The following is a 17703-nucleotide window of genomic DNA, read 5'->3' as shown; positions in this document are numbered from 1 at the left end:
TCTTTTCATTGATATGACCCATGTTCACAATTATTAGCTCGATGGTACCCTAGAAATATCGCGAGTCCTTCACCTCATGAATACATTTTTGTTTCACGGTCAACTGACCATTCTCCAGATCCTTAAATTGTCTTCACGAAGACTCAGTGACTGTTCTCAACATTTGGAAGTATAGAAATGATGTTTTAAGCACCTGCAATGAATTTAAATTATGAAAGTCAAGTTGCCCTTCTATTGGCATAAATGAAATACTTGCAGAACCAAAACTTTGAAGTGTCATTTCCATCATTCCTCCTGCTGTTATGCCCAGACGATATCTTGCCATGGTGATTATTAAAATCAGGGATGATAGTTTGTTCGGAGATATTTGACACCAGTCTATCATGTAAGTTGTCTCAGCCACAGACTCGCACTGAATATTTTTCGAAAATCAGTTTGATAGACTATGAGTTGAATTCATTTTACGATCATCATACCTCATTTTTTAGTATTTCACCGATGTAACAGAGGATAAAAATATTAAATGTTAGTGATATAAATAACGTGATATAGGCGACAAGGGAGAGGGTCTCGCTGTTGCTCCATTCCTGCAAAATTATAAATTTTAATTGAAATTCAGTTTTGCATTAATAGATTCATTTTCACTGCGGTGTCCAGATTTCTATTTTGAAAAGAGAGAAATAGAATGCATAAATGTCCCAGCTGTGTGAATATATTGCAATTCCATTAAAAAGTCCATTAATTCTTCGTAGCAAATTTTTAAACAAAAATGTTCAACGTTTTCTCATCTAATCTCATTCCAATTCCATTGAAATCTTCTCCCAAAAACCAAGACAAAATTAACTCTAAGTCAAGCAGTTCTTTTTTTTCTTATACACAAAAATATTTTTCAACAAAATCATATTATACCCTCAAGCAGTAGAATTCCAGCCAACACATGACGACTGTTGAATACACCACCTCTACCAGACAGATTTCCCGTAACGCATTGCGAATATTTTCAACCAATCTGAATCATTTCAACATTATTGATGATAGCACCTAACACCAAACAACAAATTCCATACGACAATTTACTTGCGTTAATATTCTCACATGACAGTGTATCACAGCTGCTATACAATGAACGACACTCTCTGACCTCCCACAAATACTAAAATCTTCAAGCCTTTTCAACTTCAGCTTCATCACCTGAACTTGTCCGCAGATATGACTAGCAAATACTGCTGTCAAATTACATGTTACAATTTCGATTGTATAGAGAAATACCATCAAAGTGGTGTGAGTACTGTACGCTATTTCAAATGCTGGACTCAATTGCCAATTCAGGATATAATTGTACCTGGGGAGTACGTGTCGTCTACTCGTTTCATTGACAGCTATTCCTTCTGGTGCGAAAATAGTTTTTGCTTGGAAAAATATTGCACCACTGTACATGAATATGGCGCACATACGTGTGAGACGTCGTCCCAAATCAGCACTTTTCAGCATAACATTTTGCTCCTCTCTGGTAACAGCCTCGAGCCAATCAGTTCTCATATGATTGATGCATTTTTTCATGCTGTCAGCTCGACACATTATGAAAAGCCACTTCAATATATTTATAACGTGAAATCCTAAGGGTCCGATAAACACCAATCTCTCCTCCATAGTTTTGACTGTTATCAATGAAAACATGAGACAGGGTATCACAGTGATAGCTGCAGCAAAGACGAAAACACAGCTGGTCAACCTTGAACAAGCTTTTTCGGTTTGTGCAGCGTTGTCTGATGTTCTAGACCAAATTCCCAGAGCTATCAGGAGCCAACGTGTGTACTGAAGCTCATATTCCCCATTGCATTTGGATATTTGTGGGGATGGGCGAGCTGTAGATGTCATGGTCTCACTCAGCCGTGGAGACATGGACTGATCCCAGAATGCGGCTCCCCATGTCCAAGAGCACTCACCAGTCAATATTTATGAGCACTGGATCCTTTATGGATCGGGTATAGCCGCTATTCTAAATTTTTTATGACGTAGAACATTCGGTTGGGAGCACTCGTGAGAATAGTATTCTATCAGTTTTGCTACTCAGTTGGAATTACCAAATTGAATCTTTATTACCGCCGTGGACGTATAAGACAGACATGTAAGGTGTTGTCAATCAGAGGGTTTTCATTAGAAAATTCCGCTATAAGTCTATAGAATCTCGTCATTACATCGAGAGCATGCACATGAAAGAATTACTTCAATGACAGCGATATCATAAACTAGTGATAAACCTATTTCTATATTTCTATCAGTTGAAGGCTGTTAGTCAGCCATGGCCCGTAGTATATTAAGGTACGCTACCGATGTCTTGATGACCTGAAATATTATTATGAAAAATTGGTATTGTCAAAGTAGAATTGTCAACTTACAGATCCGAAACTCTGAATTGTCAGTTCCATCATTCCCCCAGCAGTAATTTTCTGTGGAACTCGGGCCATGGCGATGATGAGTGCAAGTTTGAGACTATTTTTACTGGGTATCTGATACCATTCAACCATGTACGTGATTTCACCCACGACTTGACACTTGGAATTTAAGATTATTCGTTTTTCAGAAGAGAATAATTTAATGAGATACATACTTGATCTTTCAGTATCTCTCCGATGTAGCAGAAAATGAAAATGTTAAATGTCAGTGCTGTCAGTAGCAAGAAATACGTGATTAGTGATGCTGTTTCGCTGTCCTTCCACTCCTGCAATGTGCAATCATATTATTCTTGATGATTAAATTGCTATAATGATTCTTTAAGTTTATCCGTTGATTAATTCCCCCAATAAGAGAGATCATTATTTATAATAATTTTCACTCGAAGATCGTGCATTTGCTGTTACGTTGGCGAAGAAGACTAGAAATGTAGCACACTAACCGTGTTGCTCCCGAATTACCAGAGTGATGAAATGATGATGAAACGGGAAATGACATGTGGACAAAAAAAAGAACGAATCACTAGAATTTAAATTGCTCAAATATCTGATGAAGAGTGAGGACGTGTTCAGCAGAAAATATCTCGATATTTACAGTCATGCAGTAGTATTCTAGTAGACATATAATCAGAGTTGATGCCACCACTTCCACCATGCAAATCTCTCGTAGAATTTTTTCAATCATCCTGGACAGTCTGATAAATGAAAGAGATCAGTTCATTGTTGTTCAAAATGACACAATTTCTCTCACCTCAACACCTTCACGTGACATTTGATGACAGAAGCAATTCTCTCTGCAATACTGGATTTCTCAGTGCACCGAGTTAAATTCTGTAGTTTCACATTTATTATTTGTACTTGTCCACAAATATGAGTGACAAATGTCGCTGCTAAATTGCAGGCAGCAATAGTCATGAAATAACCAGCGACAGCGAAGATGCAATGCAAGACGAAGATTATTTCATATGTTGGAGAAGCTTGAGAGTCAATAAAAAAATCGTAGCCAGGATAGGCGTGCGGTCTAATTGTCATATTGAATGCATTGATCCTTTTTTTCCTCAATAGCGGCATCACTGTGTGGTAAAATACCCCAGCACTGAACATGAAAATAGCACAGAGACGCGTTAAATTTCGTCCTACATTGACATTGTTCATAACAAGCTTCTGCTCAACTTCCGAATCAATGTACGACCAGTCATTTTCCACGTGATTCAGGCACTGTTTGATGATGTCCACGCGAAACATGATGGAAAAGTACTTCAATATGTTGGAGATGCGAAACCCTATGGGGCCGACGAGATGGAGTCGTCTCCTGGGATTTGTTTCTTTCAACAACATGTGCAGCAAGCACGGGATTAATATGAACACAATAGCAAATAGATTTAAAATTATTAGTATGAAAGATGCAATTCTGTCCAAATTGGTGGTGTCATCAGACACCATCGACCAGATACCAAGGGATTTAAGGACCCATCTGGTATACTGAAGTTCATGTTCAATGCAGGCATTGTGTTTGCGACTAGACCGGGTCTTGGGGATTTTTTTAGAACTCGTGGGAGACATGTTCACGCAAAGACAGTGAATCGTGAACAATGTGGGTGCTAAGGCGAGCATTTCTTTAGGGTAATACTGAGGTTAATAATTAATTTCAACGGCTGCCATCCTCTCGAGCATGCGTCCAAAGTTGGTAAACTTCCCAGTACTTGAAAATAGTCTTGTCTCATACAGTTTATAAATTGCTTGGAGGATATCCTAGAGCGGATTTTTTCTTCATTCATTCAGTGAACATTAATTCGATACATCAATTGCCGTGATATCTAAATTTTATAGTTTTTGGAAATTTAAAATTTAAAAAAATAAAAAAAAATTCAAGTGAAATCTCCACTTGCAGGGAAAAAAGAAATGTCGAAATATATTCTGCATATACATATGTATAATATATCTTATGTATATATCCAATTTTTTGGTAATATGCCCATACATAATCTTTGCATATACAATATTCCGTACGGAAGGAGTAATTATGTAGCGGTTTGGGTATAAATATTCACGATTGAACCTTATTGATGTGCTGAAGACTCATGCGGCGATTGTTCGTAACATCTGAAAATACCCCAGCGATGTTTTCATTATCTGTGTAATAAAAATTCCATAAAGAAACTGGAGATTCGTTGAAATGATTTTTTGCACTCACGTAACCGAAGCTTTTGATTGTCAGCTCCATCATTCCTCCAGCGGTTATGGTGCAGGGATACCTTGCCATGGCTATTATCAGACTCAGCGATGAAATAGTTTCTTTAGGCATGCGATGCCAGGTTATCATGTAAGTCATATAACCCACAGATCCGCACTTGATAACTCATATTGAACCATCAATTCAGTATTTTTGAGAGCCTATTCATATGCGGCATACCTGATTCTTCAGTATCTCTCCAATATAACAGAACATGAAAATGTTGAATGTCAAGGAGATGAGCAATAAGATGTATGTGACTATGAATATTACTTCACTGTTTTTCCACCCCTAAAACGTAATAATATATGACTCCCTAATTTCATTGTGAGTCAATATTCAAGACTTGACTTTCTCTTGAATTCTTATAATTTTTCAAAATTGAACGGTGATACCGAAATTTTTGTTAAAATGTTCAACAAAATTTTCGAACCGACTGAAGCTGGTTCACCACTTGGCTAGAGATATATATCTATAGACCCAATGGACTTAATACCGATTATTATATCTCATAATTTACCGTTAACACAAAAAAATCGAGCCAACATATGACAGTAGTCGAATGCACCACCTCAACCAGGCAAATTTCTCGCAGGAGATCTCGAACATTTTCCACGAATCTGCGTTATTCCAACAGAAGGAAAGGTAATTCAGAAATGATCAGAACATTCTCTGTTTCACTTACCTCAATATTTTTACATGACATCTTACTATGTAGGCAATATCGTTACCGATATTCGCGCTCTTCTCGAAGTCCTGATCGTACTTTTCCAACTTGAGAAGCTTCAATCTGATAACTTGCACTTGTCCAGAGACATGACCGACGAAAACAGCGGCTAGATTGCATGTGGCTATGACAACGGTATAAATAGCTGCACCACATAGACAATTGATTCCGAAGATAATCTCATAAGTCGGGGTGAGTTGAGAATTGACGATAAAATCATACCCCGGTAGAACGTGCGGTCTGATTGTTACATTGAATGCATCTGTGCGTTTTGGCCGAAGAAATGTCATCACATGAAAGAATATTCCACTGCTGTACATGAAAAAAGCACATAATTTCGTCAATTTTCTTCCCAATTCGGCGCTCTTCGCCATAACCAGTTGATCTTTTCGCGTAGCACCTGCCCAATCTGCTTCTATACAACACACACAAGCTTTCAACATATTAGCACGGTACATCATAAAGAGATACTTCAACAAATTCGTTATGCGAAATCCTAGAGGACCAAAGAACACTAGCCGACTCCTCATAGTCGTCATCCTGACGGTTACGAATACGATGCAGGGCAATATAGTGAAGGCTATGGCGAATAGAATGAGACAAACCAAGAAGAGAGATGAGACTTTTGCCTTTCGGGTAATGTTTGTTGATACCATAGACCATATACCGAGGGCTGTTAGCAGCCATTGAGTGTATTGGAGCTCACAATGATGGTACGTTTGAGACTTGCTCGGGAAGGACAGCTCCGAAAATTTGAGAGACATTCTGACGCCAGGGGACTTGGGTGTCTACTGGGGGTTGGGAATATCGAAAACTTTACGAGGGGGTTTATATTTTAGAATTTAAAACGCATGCGCATGCGGTCGAGGTACCTGAGGATGATTCACTCAAAGCAGTTGGAAGCTCGAGGAATACGAAACAGAACCGAATCTCCAAATTTCACATACTAAAAAAATTTCTAACTTAATGTTTCATAAGAAGTGAAAGTAGTAACAATTTTTTTTGTATCAGATGTCCAGTGAAAAGAATATATTCCAAATAATGGATGGATGGATGGATGTAGTACTCCACTTCCGGTGAGTGAGATTAAGATAATATAATATCTCCGAATGTTGGTCTGGATGAATTCCTCTTATGAGTCCATAGTGTACAGAAGATTTAGGTAACACAGAGATGTTTTCATGATCTGCAATGCTCATAATGTTAAAGACAATCTTATGTCAATGGCGATGTGTTTGTTTACCGCTGCAAAACTCATCATAGAAAGCGTCAGGAGTCCGCCGGCAGATAATTTTCGTGGACAGTGAGATATCGCGATGATTCGCGTTAAGGGAAGGCTAAGTTTACTGGGCAAATTGTACCAGGGTATCCCATACACCAGCTGTCCAATTGAATCACACTGAAATTATCCAAATGATTGGGGTGTTTTTTCATTTAAGATATTTTAATGAGATCACCTTTTCCGTCATTATCTCTCCGATCTGACAGAACAGAAATATATTGAATGATAGGGAGAAGAATAGCGCCACGTATGTCAGAAATACGATGCTATCGCTGTTACTCCATTCCTATAGCGTTATAAAATGTGATAAAATGCGATGTATATAATTTATAACAAAAGTCTCTGACCTTTATGATGTAATATTCCACCGCACACATGACAAAGGTCGATCCGAAGACCTCGACTAAGCACATGTTCCGTAGAACCTTTTCAATCTCCGCTGTCAGTCTGAAACCACAGCACATTCATGTTCCTGAAAATACAAAGCAAATTATCATCATCGACACCTTAACACACTAACATGTGCCCGAATGACAGCGCCAATCCGCTGTTGAGAATCGCAATGACATGTATCGTCTTCATCGATTATCTTTTTGATCCTCATCCGGAGGATCTGGATCTGTCCAAGGGTATGGCCGACCAGGGTAGCAGTAATATTACAAGAGGAGGTTGTGATAGTGCAGCAGATAAAAGCCATAATAAATTGTCCCGTGAATATGAGTTCGTAAGCCGGTGTTGCCTGAGAATCTAGGAAATCATCGTTTCCAGGGTAGACGAGGGGTCTGATGGTCTTGTTCAGATCGTTGATTTTGTTGCCCGACCAGACTTGCATGATAGAGTGATAGGACAAGCCCCCAGAGTACATGAATATTCCACAAATAATAGTGATTTTTCGACTGAAGTCTAGATTTTTTATCATAATCTGACGATCATCCTCACGTGCAAGTTGACGCCAGTCTGACTTGACATGCTCAATGCACTTTTTAATGCGATTGGCTGTCAGTATTATTACGCTATACAGAATGACAGTCTTATATACGTAGCTGACTGGACCGATTTTGGTCACTCGAACGTTGCGATCCTTCTCCACGAAAGCTAAATACCTGGTGCTAGGCAGGATGACCCACAGAATGACCAACATCCAGGTGCCTATCAGGGTGATTGATGTGTAGATGTGGATTCGCGTTGGATTCTTTGATATCAGCAACCACACACCGAGAGGTGTCAACAGCCATTTGGTCATTCGAAACGTACGCTGAATATCAGAGTGATAATACCGATTTGTTTTCCTTAAAGTTTTGCTGTCTACCTTCGATTTCGAGATATTCATTGAAAATTCGCTAGTTGATTCCCTAATTTGTTATTCCGGTGATAGAAAATCTCAAAAATATTGAAATTATCTACGTGGATTTAGCGAGATTATAATTTTCACATAACACCAACTGAATTTTCTAATTTGGAAAGAACTTCGTTCAACATGAAGGGAAAGTAGGATAACTAGCGACCGATGACCATCTGATAGAACTGAGGATTCTACGAAGACTGACGACTTTTTCCTCCAATTGTAACCATTTTTGATCACATTCGAACATCTCTTGATGCCTATTTCATGATGTCTCAGCGCCTGCGTATGGCAGCGCTATCGGCGCCATGAAATTGATTGAAAATTGAATGGAGGGCTGATTCATGCCCATCGGTGATTCATTCCTTAGATTATAAAAATGAAAATTAATCGTCGTGGACATAAAAGCAACCATCACAGTCATAAACCTCTGATTTTGATAATTTTTTTCTTTGATGAGTGAAGGGTTGACTGCAGAAGGAAATTGTGAATGAAAATATAAGTGCAGGAGCATTCTTACAAAATGAATCTTAATATTTTTAATGCCTTGACAGAATCGTGAACGAATATTGATGTAACATAACAAAAATATCACCCGAAGTATCACAATTACTCTTTCATCCCCTTCACTGTCATGCACTTTATGCTGTGACTGCTCGTATCATGTTCAGATAAGCCAACGATGTTTTCATTACCTACACCAGAATTAGCAATCAACGATAGTTAGATGTATTACAGTGAAATTCATTAACTCACATCGCCAAAACTTTGAATAGTCAGGTGCATCAATCCTCCTGCTGTTATTGTCTTCGGACAGCGTGCCATGGAGATGGTGAACGCCAGGGATAGAATGTTTTTGCTTGGAATTCGATGCCAATCAATCAGGTACGTCATCAGACCCACAGACTCACACTTAATAATCATTTTTCAATTATTTCTGTCGATGGAAGAAACCATGAAAATTGTGAATTCTACGGTTGTGTACCTGATCTTTTAATATCTGTCCAATATAACAGTAGATGAAAATATTAAATGTTAACGATACGAGTAACAAGAAATACGTGACAATAGATATTGCTTCGCTATTGTGCCATTCCTGAAAAAAAGGCATTCTGTCAAATGGTACTGGATTATGAAAAATTACTGATATCTTGTCGCATTGACAAATGGGCATCAGTTAGAAAAATTCAAAAATGAGTATGAAATGTATGAACGTATTTTATTGTGTCTCAATGACGCAAAGGGTATGTGTTGCACCTCACAATGACGTTAATATGAACAATAAGAAATGGCAATTGTTATAAATGACACGATACACGATCATGTGAAATGAATATAAGTGATGACTTCTCTATTTATATTTCACCGTCATGCAGTAAAACTCGAGCCAACAAATTACGACAGTTGAGAATAAGATTTCAACCAGACATATTTCACGGAGAGTAGTCTTCACGTGTTCAGAGAATCTGCATTACGTGAAAGAATCAAATCAATTTTAATAGTCCACAAGCTACAATCAACAACATCAACAACTTTTAGGGCTGACCTTAGTATTTTGACGTGACTTCGTACAATACTGGCTATTTGCTCGTTGAAATCAATCCCCTTATTATCTCCAGAGCCATGAAGCCTCTCCAGTTTTAGTCTGATGACCTCCACTTGTCCGGAGATGTGCGAGACGAAAACAGCAGCGAGATTGCAAGCTGCTGTGACGATAGTGTAGCCACTAGCTGCACAGAAGCAATGAGCAGCAAAGATGATTTCGTAAGCTGGAGTGGCTTGAGAATCCACGAAGACATCGTAGCCAGGATAAAGATGAGGTCTGATGGTAACATTGAAGGCGTTGACCTTCCTTGGCCTCAGGAGTGGCATTCCAACATGAAAGAACGTTCCACTGCTGAACATGAAAGCAGCACAGATCATTGTCAATTTTCTGCCCAATTCAACGCTCTTGAGCATCGCCTCCTGTTCATTTTTTATGACGACTTCTACCCAGTCATTCTTTATTTGATCGATGCACTCCTTAATGCTGTCGGCACGATGGGCCATCATGACGAGCTTCAGAAAATTCGATATGCGAAAGCTAACAGGACCGGTGAAGGTGAATCTTCCACGCAGAGTCTTTACTCTTGTCGCCATGAACATTACAAGGGGAATTAGGACGAAGGCAACTGCGAATATGTTGATGGCAATTAGAACGAGTGATGATACCTTGGCTAGTCTCGTCATATTGTTGGAGATGAGCGGCCAAATACCGAGAACTGTCAACAACCAATGGGTGTACTGCAGCTCGTGGTTTATGCGAGCTTTCTTGTCATGGGTTGGAGTCTGTTGGGATAGCTTTGATGGTTGGTGAACCATGGTCGGGGAGGTCGATTTGGATATTGGCTGGATATGGGTGTTCGACCATTCCAGGAAAGCTGAGGGTTCAATATTTAATTGCCTAAGGGGATTCGCGCATGCGGTATTTTGCAGCTGGAGCTCGCGGGTTTAGGAAAGTTTGGAAGGCGCGGGTCAGTTTAGTCTTCAATATTCTTGTCATCTTGGCATTGGGGGGATATTTATTTGCGTTATTAGAAGGTGATCAGTTTTATTGGAATACCATGATTAACCAGTTGAAGCGATATAAAAAGTGATAATTGGTTTGTTGTTTATAAAATGCGTTTCGCCCTCTTTGAGGTGAGTCCAGACTGAGCTCAATTCGTAGATTTATTTCTCAGTTATGAACATTGATTACCTTTCATGTGTGCCATTCGTAAAATCTTAACTTTATAAAAACATAGTAGAATTGTCAGTTCCCTATCATTTTTTCTTCCAAATCTCCCAAATGCGATAGTGGAACAAAATGTGAAAAATTGCCAAAAGCCCAATAGCCCCATCACATCCATGAATTCTCTCTGAACAGATTCAATGAAAAAAATTCTTCAATTGCCTGCAATTCCGTTCCATTGTCTGAATCATGCGGTAATAGCTGTCAGCACATTCAAGTAAGCAATAGACGTTTTCATGACCTGCAAATAATGTCATTGAATATTTAAAAAAAATCATTGGCAGTACTCACATCTCCAAAACTTCGAATTGTGAGGTCGATCATGCCCCCAGCTGTTATGTGCCTTGGATATCTCGCCATCGAGATGATCATGCTGAGTGATAATATATTTCTCGGTGGAATTCGATGCCAATCGATCATATAGGCCATTTGTCCGATAGACTCGCACTTAACAAGTTTCCGGTGATTTATTTCTGTGAATTGTGCACCATCAGATGAGTATCAATTTGATGATAACATACCTGATCCGTCAATATTTGTCCGATATAACAATAGATGAAAACATTGAACGAAAATGATCCGAGAATCACGCAATACCCGACTATGGATATGGTAGCACTGTTCTTCCATTCCTATAAAACACATTTGAATTATCATACGGGAATTTTTAAAAAATTTCTGTCACAATATGGAAATACATTCTCTTCATTAACGAAGAAATAATGTTATGCTAGAATCATAAGGGACAAGATGTGTCGATGACTCCGATGTAGTTTATTATTTATACTGACAATATCATGACTGAACAATGCGACATAAAGACAACTAGTATCTGTAATGATTCACAATTACGTGAAATAATTAAAATTAAAAACTGATATCAGTCTTTCGTCTACCGTTATACAATAGAACTCTAGCCAGCAGATGACGATGGTTGATAGCACCACTTCTACCAAACATATTTCGCGAAACACCATTTTTATTTTATCAGAGAATCTGTGTAAATAGAAATGACAAGTTAATAATACTATTAGCTCATTTGAGAGCAGACAAAAAATAATTTTCTTGCGATCATTTGAAAAAGACTCACTTTAATATTCTCACGTGAGATTTAACGATCGAAGCAATTTGTCGACTCAAATCCTCGGTCTTTTCACCATCATTTTGCTGAAGTCTCGCCAATTTCAGCTTAATAACTTGTACCTGTCCCGAAATATGAGAGACAAATACAGCGGCTAAATTACACGAAGCAGTAACAACAACGTATCCACTTGTAGCACATAAAAAATGAGCACTGAAGATGATTTCATAAGCCGGAGTTGCTTGGGAGTCGACGAAGAAGTCGTAGCCAGGATAGGCGTGGGGTCTGATTGTCACATTGAAAGCGTTAAATTTCCGGGGCTTAAGGAGTGGCATGACAATGTGAAAAAAAACACCACCGGAGAGCATGAAAATTCCACATACAATCGTCAAAGTACGTCCCAGAATTACACTCCTAAACATGGCATTCTCTTCATCTCTGATTGTCACTGACAACCAATCAAACTTGACTTGGTTGATGCACTCCTTGATGACACGAGCCCGATACATCATCATGATGATTTTAAACATATTTGAAATGCGAAATCCTATCGGGCCAATGAACCCGAGACGAGTTCGAAGGGTCTTCATCTTCACGAACATGAAGACCGTGATAGGAACGAGGATGAAAGCTATTGCGAGAATGCTGATGCCGATGAGAAGAATTGAGAATATCTTTGTACGTTTTGTCACGTCGTTTGTCATCATTGGCCAAACTCCGAGGACTGTGAGTAGCCAACGGGTGTATTGGAGCTCATAGTTTATATTAGCTTCGTGTTGGTAGACGATGGGGAATGGGAGGGCTTGCTGGGATGGCTCAGATGTCATGCTGGTTTGAACGATACAGATGTATTGACTGGGCATGGATCGGAGTTTGAGTTTAAAGAAATATTTAGGGCCGGGTTGGGGGAGAGGGGATTTGCGCATGCGGTTACCAATTAACAGAATTTCTGAAGAAACAGTTTGGTATTGGCGATTGGTGGGATCGCAGGGAGGGCGAGATGTCAGAGTATCATGGGACTTGACAATAATAGTGATTCTCTGGATTAGAGCATTCTGAGGAACACGTGAAAATGTGAATCCAAAGCTCTTGAAAGACTCAGCTAAGAGCTAAGTTTTGTTATAATTAATCATGTTTGTCTTAAATGTAAAGAAAGCTCAGGACTCTTATAAATTAAAGTTCTGTGTTTATTTCTTTCGCTAAAGGTGCACATGGATTTTTTCTCGAGGAATTAGTTTGATGGAAAAATAAAAACCGTTTAGCGCGCCCGGGCGCGAGTAGAGGAGAGTCAAACAGAATTCTGATTTCTTAATGCAGAAAGTGAAGGTGATTGCTCGTTGTCTATATATCAACATTTTTCGGTTGTCAGTTGTGTTTAAGGCTCATAAATTCCGTTGAAAGTCTGATTAATTTCTCTTAAGAATTCTCAAGAAGAACTGATCAGTAAAAATATCTTAATCTCAATTTTTATTCCAAATTCATAGTGTGATAATCATCAAGTTATCATACACATTGATTATGATATTACTCTTGTAATGAGCGCAAGGGATGAACCGATGAATTAATCCGTCATCTCTCGAAGTACATTTAAGTATGCCACTGATGTTTTCATAATCTGCAAGCAATAATTATCCTTTGATAATTTATTTTGTCATGTTAACTGTGATACTAACACTTAAGAAACTGTTGTACGAGAGTTGCATCATTCTTCCTGCTGTGATACTCGTGGGATAACCAGACATTGATATTATGAGCATAATTCCTTTAGCACTTGAGACTGGCAATTTATGCCAGTCGATTAAATAAGCGACTGTACCAACTTTCATCCCCTGAAAATTTAAAACATTCAGATTTGAAATCGAAAAACACCATAATTTATGCCGAAACAAATTCCAGAACATATTTTTGTTTGTAACTTCGGTTGACATAAGTATCCGGGGCTACAGACTCACCTGTTGTGTTAACATTTCTCCAATATAACAATATATGAATATATTGAAGGTAAAAGATATGATCAGTACATAATACGTGAGTAGAGATATAGCTGTTTCATGAGAATTGACATCCTATATTTCATTCAAATAATAAATCAGATTAATCAAGACTCTCGGGTATGTATAATTCCTCGTAATCACCGTTATGAGATAGTATCCGAGGAAACATATGACAAGTGTGCATCCACCAACTTCAGCAAAGCACACTTTATTCAGAATTGTTTCCACTCGAAACGCAAAACTGAAATTTCAACACTCCCCTTGCATTTGGCGTACCAAAAAATCATCGATGAGTGGAAAAAAAATGATTTTTACCATAACGACCTGACGTGCAGTTCCACAATCTCCGCCACTCTGTCGTCAATCCGGACAGAAACATGTTTGCTTCCCTCAACGCAGCTTTCCAATCTGGCCATAACGAGTTTCAGTTGTCCACACGCATGAAGAACGAAGACAATAGCCAAATTACAAGCACCAACAGCAGTCGTGTACATCACATATCCACTGAACCACTGGCCAATGAACACAATTGTCCATGATCTGTATGTGTAAGCACTGAAGAGAGGATCATATATGGGTGCTGTCAATGGCCTAATCGTGAGATTACTGGAGGTGATGATGGTGGGTCGCGTGAGGGGTAGAATGGTCCGGTAGAAAAAGCCAGCAGCGTACATCAGAGTCGTGGATACAGTTGCGATATCTCTTCCTGTTTTGGCATAATCTAGGACAATTGTCCTGTCAGCATGACACTTGGCCCTTCTGAAATCAATGTTCATATGTTCCACGCACTTGCTGAGACCCGATCTGTTTCCAACAAGAAAATTATACTTTGTCAATGCTGTCAGGCAAAATATCATTGGTCCAATCATCCTGATCTGCTTGCGTGGATCCTTCTGGACAAGTACTGTATTGAGAAATGCAGGGACGAGAATGAATATTATCAGAGCGTGGCACGTGATGATCCATGTTTCACAGAGTATTTTTTTCATGACGTGAATGTCTGATGGCAATGGCCAAATACCGATGGTCATCAAGAACCATCGAGCCATATTTATACCGTACTTTGTATCTCGCAGAGATTCATCGGTCTCTGGAGGAACAGAGCCAAGTACTGCTGATTGATTTCTCATGATGAGTCAGTGCAAAGTTCTCTATGAAACTGTCGTGGAATACTGGTTTATGCAGGTGAATTAGGTATTTGGAAATGCGTGTGCGCAGGTAAAATTTGCGACCACAGGAGAGGGCGGAGGAGGTTTGATTATTCTTGGAGGACCGTGAGAAAGTTGCCTGACGTTGTCGTGGGTGGAGTGAACTTATCATGGGGAATAGAAATAATTCTTGAACTTCTGCTTAGTGGAATGGCAGTGCCATTGAAGGGCTGAATTACTGTGAGTACGTTTCATTATCAATCGTTCATTTATTACGGAGATCAATGAATCGTTATAGCTATCAACATAAACTGCTCGAAGTGTGCTAACATGATCTTTGGAAAAAGAGAAAAAATGCAACTTCGGCACATTCTGATCAATTATGCCAGACTGAGACTACAAGTATTTTACAATTATTCCAACAACTCCAGTAAAATGAAGATTCTGTGCTGAAACTTTTCATCAATCACAAGATCACAGACTTCAAGAGATTGAAATAAGCCATCGCTGTTTTGAGAACCTGAAAAAAATCAGCAGTTAATTCTCTCCAAACTATTATCACTCAATTCAATAAAATTCATATCAGTTCACATTGCAAAATGTCGCATAGGATAATTCCACCATTTTTCCAGCTGTAATTGTGGTTGGACAGTTGGACATTGCCAGGAGTAAAATTAAATTACACGCACTCTTCCCTGGAAGTTTATACCATTCAATCATGTATGCAGTTGTTCCAACTTTTTCCCCCTAAATTTAAAAACAACACTTTGGTAGTGTGAGGGCTATTCCACATTGCCGAATAAACTTCGCCACCCCTAGGTCTTACCTGCTGATTTAAAAGTTCTCCGATGTAGCAAAATATGAATATATTAAACGTGAAGGATATCATCAAAAAACTGTACGTCACTATCGCTATTGTCGATCTTTGCCCTTGCTGAAACTCCTGTAGAAATCCAATGGGGTATTGAAAAATTCACGGATCGAGTCACAAAAGAGTTACTGAAAGCATGTGTCAATGCTCGAGTACCGTGAGAGTATAATACCCTAGGAAACATATGTTCATGGTGCATCCAATAAATTCGACGAAGCATATTTCATTTAGAATTCCTTCGATTTTTACTACAAGTCTGAAAATTCAGGAAATATCACAGATGATCGTGAATATCCAGTCGATATCAGTTAACAATTATTTTCACTTCTTCAATGCTAATGGACTGGCTCTTGATGGGAATTAAGTCCATTCGACTTGGTCCACTGACAACTTGGATGAACTTTCTTTAACATTCATATATTGACTAATTGCATCATTTTCTTGAACTAGTGTGAATGAATATGGATTTAAACAATGATAAATGACAAATTACCACACAGACAGATAAAATGCATTAAAATTTTCCCTGTCAATAAAATCATGGAAATTGTTACCAATGCAAGAGTCATGTGAATAATCAAAGTATCAATTATTATTAACCCAGGATCGATAAAAAATAAGGAAAATACTCTTTCGAAGATTGATATAATTAATCTGGAATAGATCTTACTGCAGCGCACGGTCATGTAGCTCCACAATTTCTCCCAGTTTATGAGTCAACATTGCTTCAGTATCCAGACTGCTCCTCACGAAATCATCAATCCGTGACATGACAATTTTCAATTGACCACATGCATGGAGAGTGAGAACAGCAGCTACACTGCAAACAGCAACTGTAATTGTGTACATAACAAGACCACTAAACCATTGAGTGGCGAATACAATTTCATAGACTGGTGTACGCTGTGAATTAAATAATGCCCTGTAAACTGGATATATAAGTGGACGCATTGTTGTATTGTCTGGTAGCACTTTTCGAGGTACAGCGAATGGCAAAATTGTACGAAAGAAGAAGCCCCCGCTGTATGTGAATGTAGCACACAAACTGGCAATGAATCGTCCAACTTTGGCGTCATTCATCATGATTTGTCGGTCTTCGGGTCTTTCCACTCGTCGCCAGTCAACGTCGAGATGATTAAAGCAGACGAGGATTTTTTCGCGTCTCATTATCATGAAGAAATACTTGATGATAGCCATTACGCAGAAGCTCATCGGTCCTATCATCTTCATCTGCCTTCTGGGAATTTTTTCAACTAGAAATGTATGCAAAGCGCAGGGAATGAGTAGGAAAAATATTAGAAAATAGCAAATTGTTATTGTACATCCTGATAGCACTTTTTCCGTGATATTAACGTCAGTTTCTCGAAGCCATATGCCAAGAGGTGTCAATAGCCAGCGGTTGATATTAGTCGCCCTCTTGAAATCACGTCTTGATCTTTTACGCGACTCTGGTAGGGAACTGAGCATTGACGATTGGTTTTTCATATCTGACTGATCGACAATTGAAAGAATACTGAAAAAACAAACGTTGAAGCGGGTAATCCTGTTGATCTGCGCCTGCGTATGTGGGGGAGGAAGCACCCCTTGTTCAAAAGTGCAAATTTCTATTTGTGGTTACGCCTGGGAAAGTTGACAGACGTTTGATTGGGGAGACCACTCGCTCAGACAAAGTGTGCGTTTCTGTTGAGTAGAAATAGATTGGTTTCAGGAGCTTAATTACTTTACAATAACTCAATAGCGGAGTTTAATCTCAGTTGAGTTTTTAAGGAGTCCTTCCACATCTAAGGAAGACGGTGATATTT

General features: G+C 38.9%; 6 protein-coding genes across 7 annotated transcripts in view; 1 reads left to right on the top strand and 5 right to left on the bottom strand.

Annotated features, from left to right (window-relative positions):
- Nucleotides 1-126: 126 nt before the first annotated feature.
- Nucleotides 127-1915, bottom strand: LOC135173019 (uncharacterized). The gene is made up of 4 exons (XM_064139593.1): nt 1047-1915; nt 910-1004; nt 477-587; nt 127-412 (listed from the first exon to the last, which is right to left on the bottom strand). Exons 1-4 carry the CDS (start codon nt 1900-1902, stop codon nt 134-136), a joined length of 1341 nt encoding a protein of 446 aa, XP_063995663.1. The 5' UTR covers nt 1903-1915; the 3' UTR covers nt 127-133.
- A 25-nt stretch (nt 1916-1940) lies between these two features.
- On the bottom strand, nt 1941-6474 carry LOC135173018 (uncharacterized). Its single transcript, XM_064139592.1, has 11 exons — nt 5372-6474; nt 5207-5306; nt 4867-4977; nt 4505-4803; nt 4263-4270; nt 4157-4221; nt 3205-4082; nt 3049-3148; nt 2612-2722; nt 2400-2555; nt 1941-2346 (listed from the first exon to the last, which is right to left on the bottom strand). The coding sequence occupies exons 1-11, from the start codon at nt 6175-6177 to the stop codon at nt 2293-2295; spliced, it is 2688 nt and encodes an 895-aa protein (XP_063995662.1). The 5' UTR covers nt 6178-6474; the 3' UTR covers nt 1941-2292.
- Nucleotides 6443-17703, top strand: part of LOC135171158 (aquaporin-like) — a 27137-nt gene continuing 15876 nt past the window's right edge. Inside the window, exon 1 of one of the 2 annotated variants that reach the window (XM_064137530.1) lies at nt 6443-6489. The gene's annotated coding sequence lies outside the window, so the exon portion shown is untranslated. Of the gene's footprint in view, nt 6490-10574; nt 10717-17703 lie in introns of those variants that run through there. The other variant, XM_064137539.1, reaches the window with a different exon arrangement.
- LOC135173017 (uncharacterized) lies at nt 6503-10567 on the bottom strand. The gene is made up of 11 exons (XM_064139591.1): nt 9584-10567; nt 9404-9503; nt 9023-9133; nt 8790-8949; nt 8651-8732; nt 8450-8552; nt 8135-8334; nt 7202-8047; nt 7043-7142; nt 6871-6981; nt 6503-6812 (listed from the first exon to the last, which is right to left on the bottom strand). The coding sequence occupies exons 1-11, from the start codon at nt 10396-10398 to the stop codon at nt 6609-6611; spliced, it is 2832 nt and encodes a 943-aa protein (XP_063995661.1). The 5' UTR covers nt 10399-10567; the 3' UTR covers nt 6503-6608.
- Nucleotides 10740-12829, bottom strand: LOC135171001 (odorant receptor 85b-like). Its single transcript, XM_064137271.1, has 5 exons — nt 11898-12829; nt 11704-11803; nt 11329-11439; nt 11099-11254; nt 10740-11048 (listed from the first exon to the last, which is right to left on the bottom strand). Exons 1-5 carry the CDS (start codon nt 12812-12814, stop codon nt 10995-10997), a joined length of 1338 nt encoding a protein of 445 aa, XP_063993341.1. The 5' UTR covers nt 12815-12829; the 3' UTR covers nt 10740-10994.
- Nucleotides 13350-17509, bottom strand: LOC135173016 (uncharacterized). Its single transcript, XM_064139590.1, has 12 exons — nt 16572-17509; nt 16058-16157; nt 15857-15973; nt 15622-15777; nt 15501-15550; nt 15361-15365; nt 15170-15268; nt 14198-15017; nt 14024-14123; nt 13841-13954; nt 13562-13717; nt 13350-13503 (listed from the first exon to the last, which is right to left on the bottom strand). Exons 1-12 carry the CDS (start codon nt 17384-17386, stop codon nt 13450-13452), a joined length of 2586 nt encoding a protein of 861 aa, XP_063995660.1. The 5' UTR covers nt 17387-17509; the 3' UTR covers nt 13350-13449.

Source organism: Diachasmimorpha longicaudata, chromosome 2, assembly GCF_034640455.1.
Source record: "Diachasmimorpha longicaudata isolate KC_UGA_2023 chromosome 2, iyDiaLong2, whole genome shotgun sequence".
NCBI lineage: Eukaryota > Metazoa > Arthropoda > Insecta > Hymenoptera > Braconidae > Diachasmimorpha > Diachasmimorpha longicaudata.
This window is presented reverse-complemented; position numbering and strand designations above follow the sequence as displayed.

What these genes read in the sequence shown, in the direction of transcription:
- LOC135173019 (XM_064139593.1), bottom strand. Translation starts at nt 1,902, where the DNA reads ATGTCTCCACGGCTGAGTGAGACCATGACATCTACAGCTCGCCCATCC. An exon ending in TATGGAATTTGTTGTTTGGT is followed by an intron (nt 1,005 to 1,046) that starts GTTAGGTGCTAT and finishes GATTCAGATTGG; the next exon opens with TTGAAAATATTCGCAATGCG. An exon ending in GTGAAATACTAAAAAATGAG is followed by an intron (nt 413 to 476) that starts GTATGATGATCG and finishes AAAAATATTCAG; the next exon opens with TGCGAGTCTGTGGCTGAGAC.
- LOC135173018 (XM_064139592.1), bottom strand. Translation starts at nt 6,177, where the DNA reads ATGTCTCTCAAATTTTCGGAGCTGTCCTTCCCGAGCAAGTCTCAAACG. An exon ending in TAGAATACTACTGCATGACT is followed by an intron (nt 2,723 to 3,048) that starts GTAAATATCGAG and finishes TGCACATTGCAG; the next exon opens with GAGTGGAAGGACAGCGAAAC. An exon ending in GAGAGATACTGAAAGATCAA is followed by an intron (nt 2,556 to 2,611) that starts GTATGTATCTCA and finishes TTAAATTCCAAG; the next exon opens with TGTCAAGTCGTGGGTGAAAT.
- LOC135173017 (XM_064139591.1), bottom strand. Translation starts at nt 10,398, where the DNA reads ATGGTTCACCAACCATCAAAGCTATCCCAACAGACTCCAACCCATGAC. An exon ending in TCGAGTTTTACTGCATGACG is followed by an intron (nt 9,134 to 9,403) that starts GTGAAATATAAA and finishes CCTTTTTTTCAG; the next exon opens with GAATGGCACAATAGCGAAGC. An exon ending in CAAATTAGAAAATTCAGTTG is followed by an intron (nt 8,048 to 8,134) that starts GTGTTATGTGAA and finishes ATAACAAATTAG; the next exon opens with GGAATCAACTAGCGAATTTT.
- LOC135171001 (XM_064137271.1), bottom strand. Translation starts at nt 12,814, where the DNA reads ATGCGCAAATCCCCTCTCCCCCAACCCGGCCCTAAATATTTCTTTAAA. An exon ending in TAGAGTTCTATTGTATAACG is followed by an intron (nt 11,440 to 11,703) that starts GTAGACGAAAGA and finishes TGTGTTTTATAG; the next exon opens with GAATGGAAGAACAGTGCTAC. An exon ending in GACAAATATTGACGGATCAG is followed by an intron (nt 11,255 to 11,328) that starts GTATGTTATCAT and finishes AAACTTGTTAAG; the next exon opens with TGCGAGTCTATCGGACAAAT.
- LOC135173016 (XM_064139590.1), bottom strand. Translation starts at nt 17,386, where the DNA reads ATGAAAAACCAATCGTCAATGCTCAGTTCCCTACCAGAGTCGCGTAAA. An exon ending in TAGGGTATTATACTCTCACG is followed by an intron (nt 15,974 to 16,057) that starts GTACTCGAGCAT and finishes GGATTTCTACAG; the next exon opens with GAGTTTCAGCAAGGGCAAAG. An exon ending in GAGAAATGTTAACACAACAG is followed by an intron (nt 13,718 to 13,840) that starts GTGAGTCTGTAG and finishes TTAAATTTTCAG; the next exon opens with GGGATGAAAGTTGGTACAGT.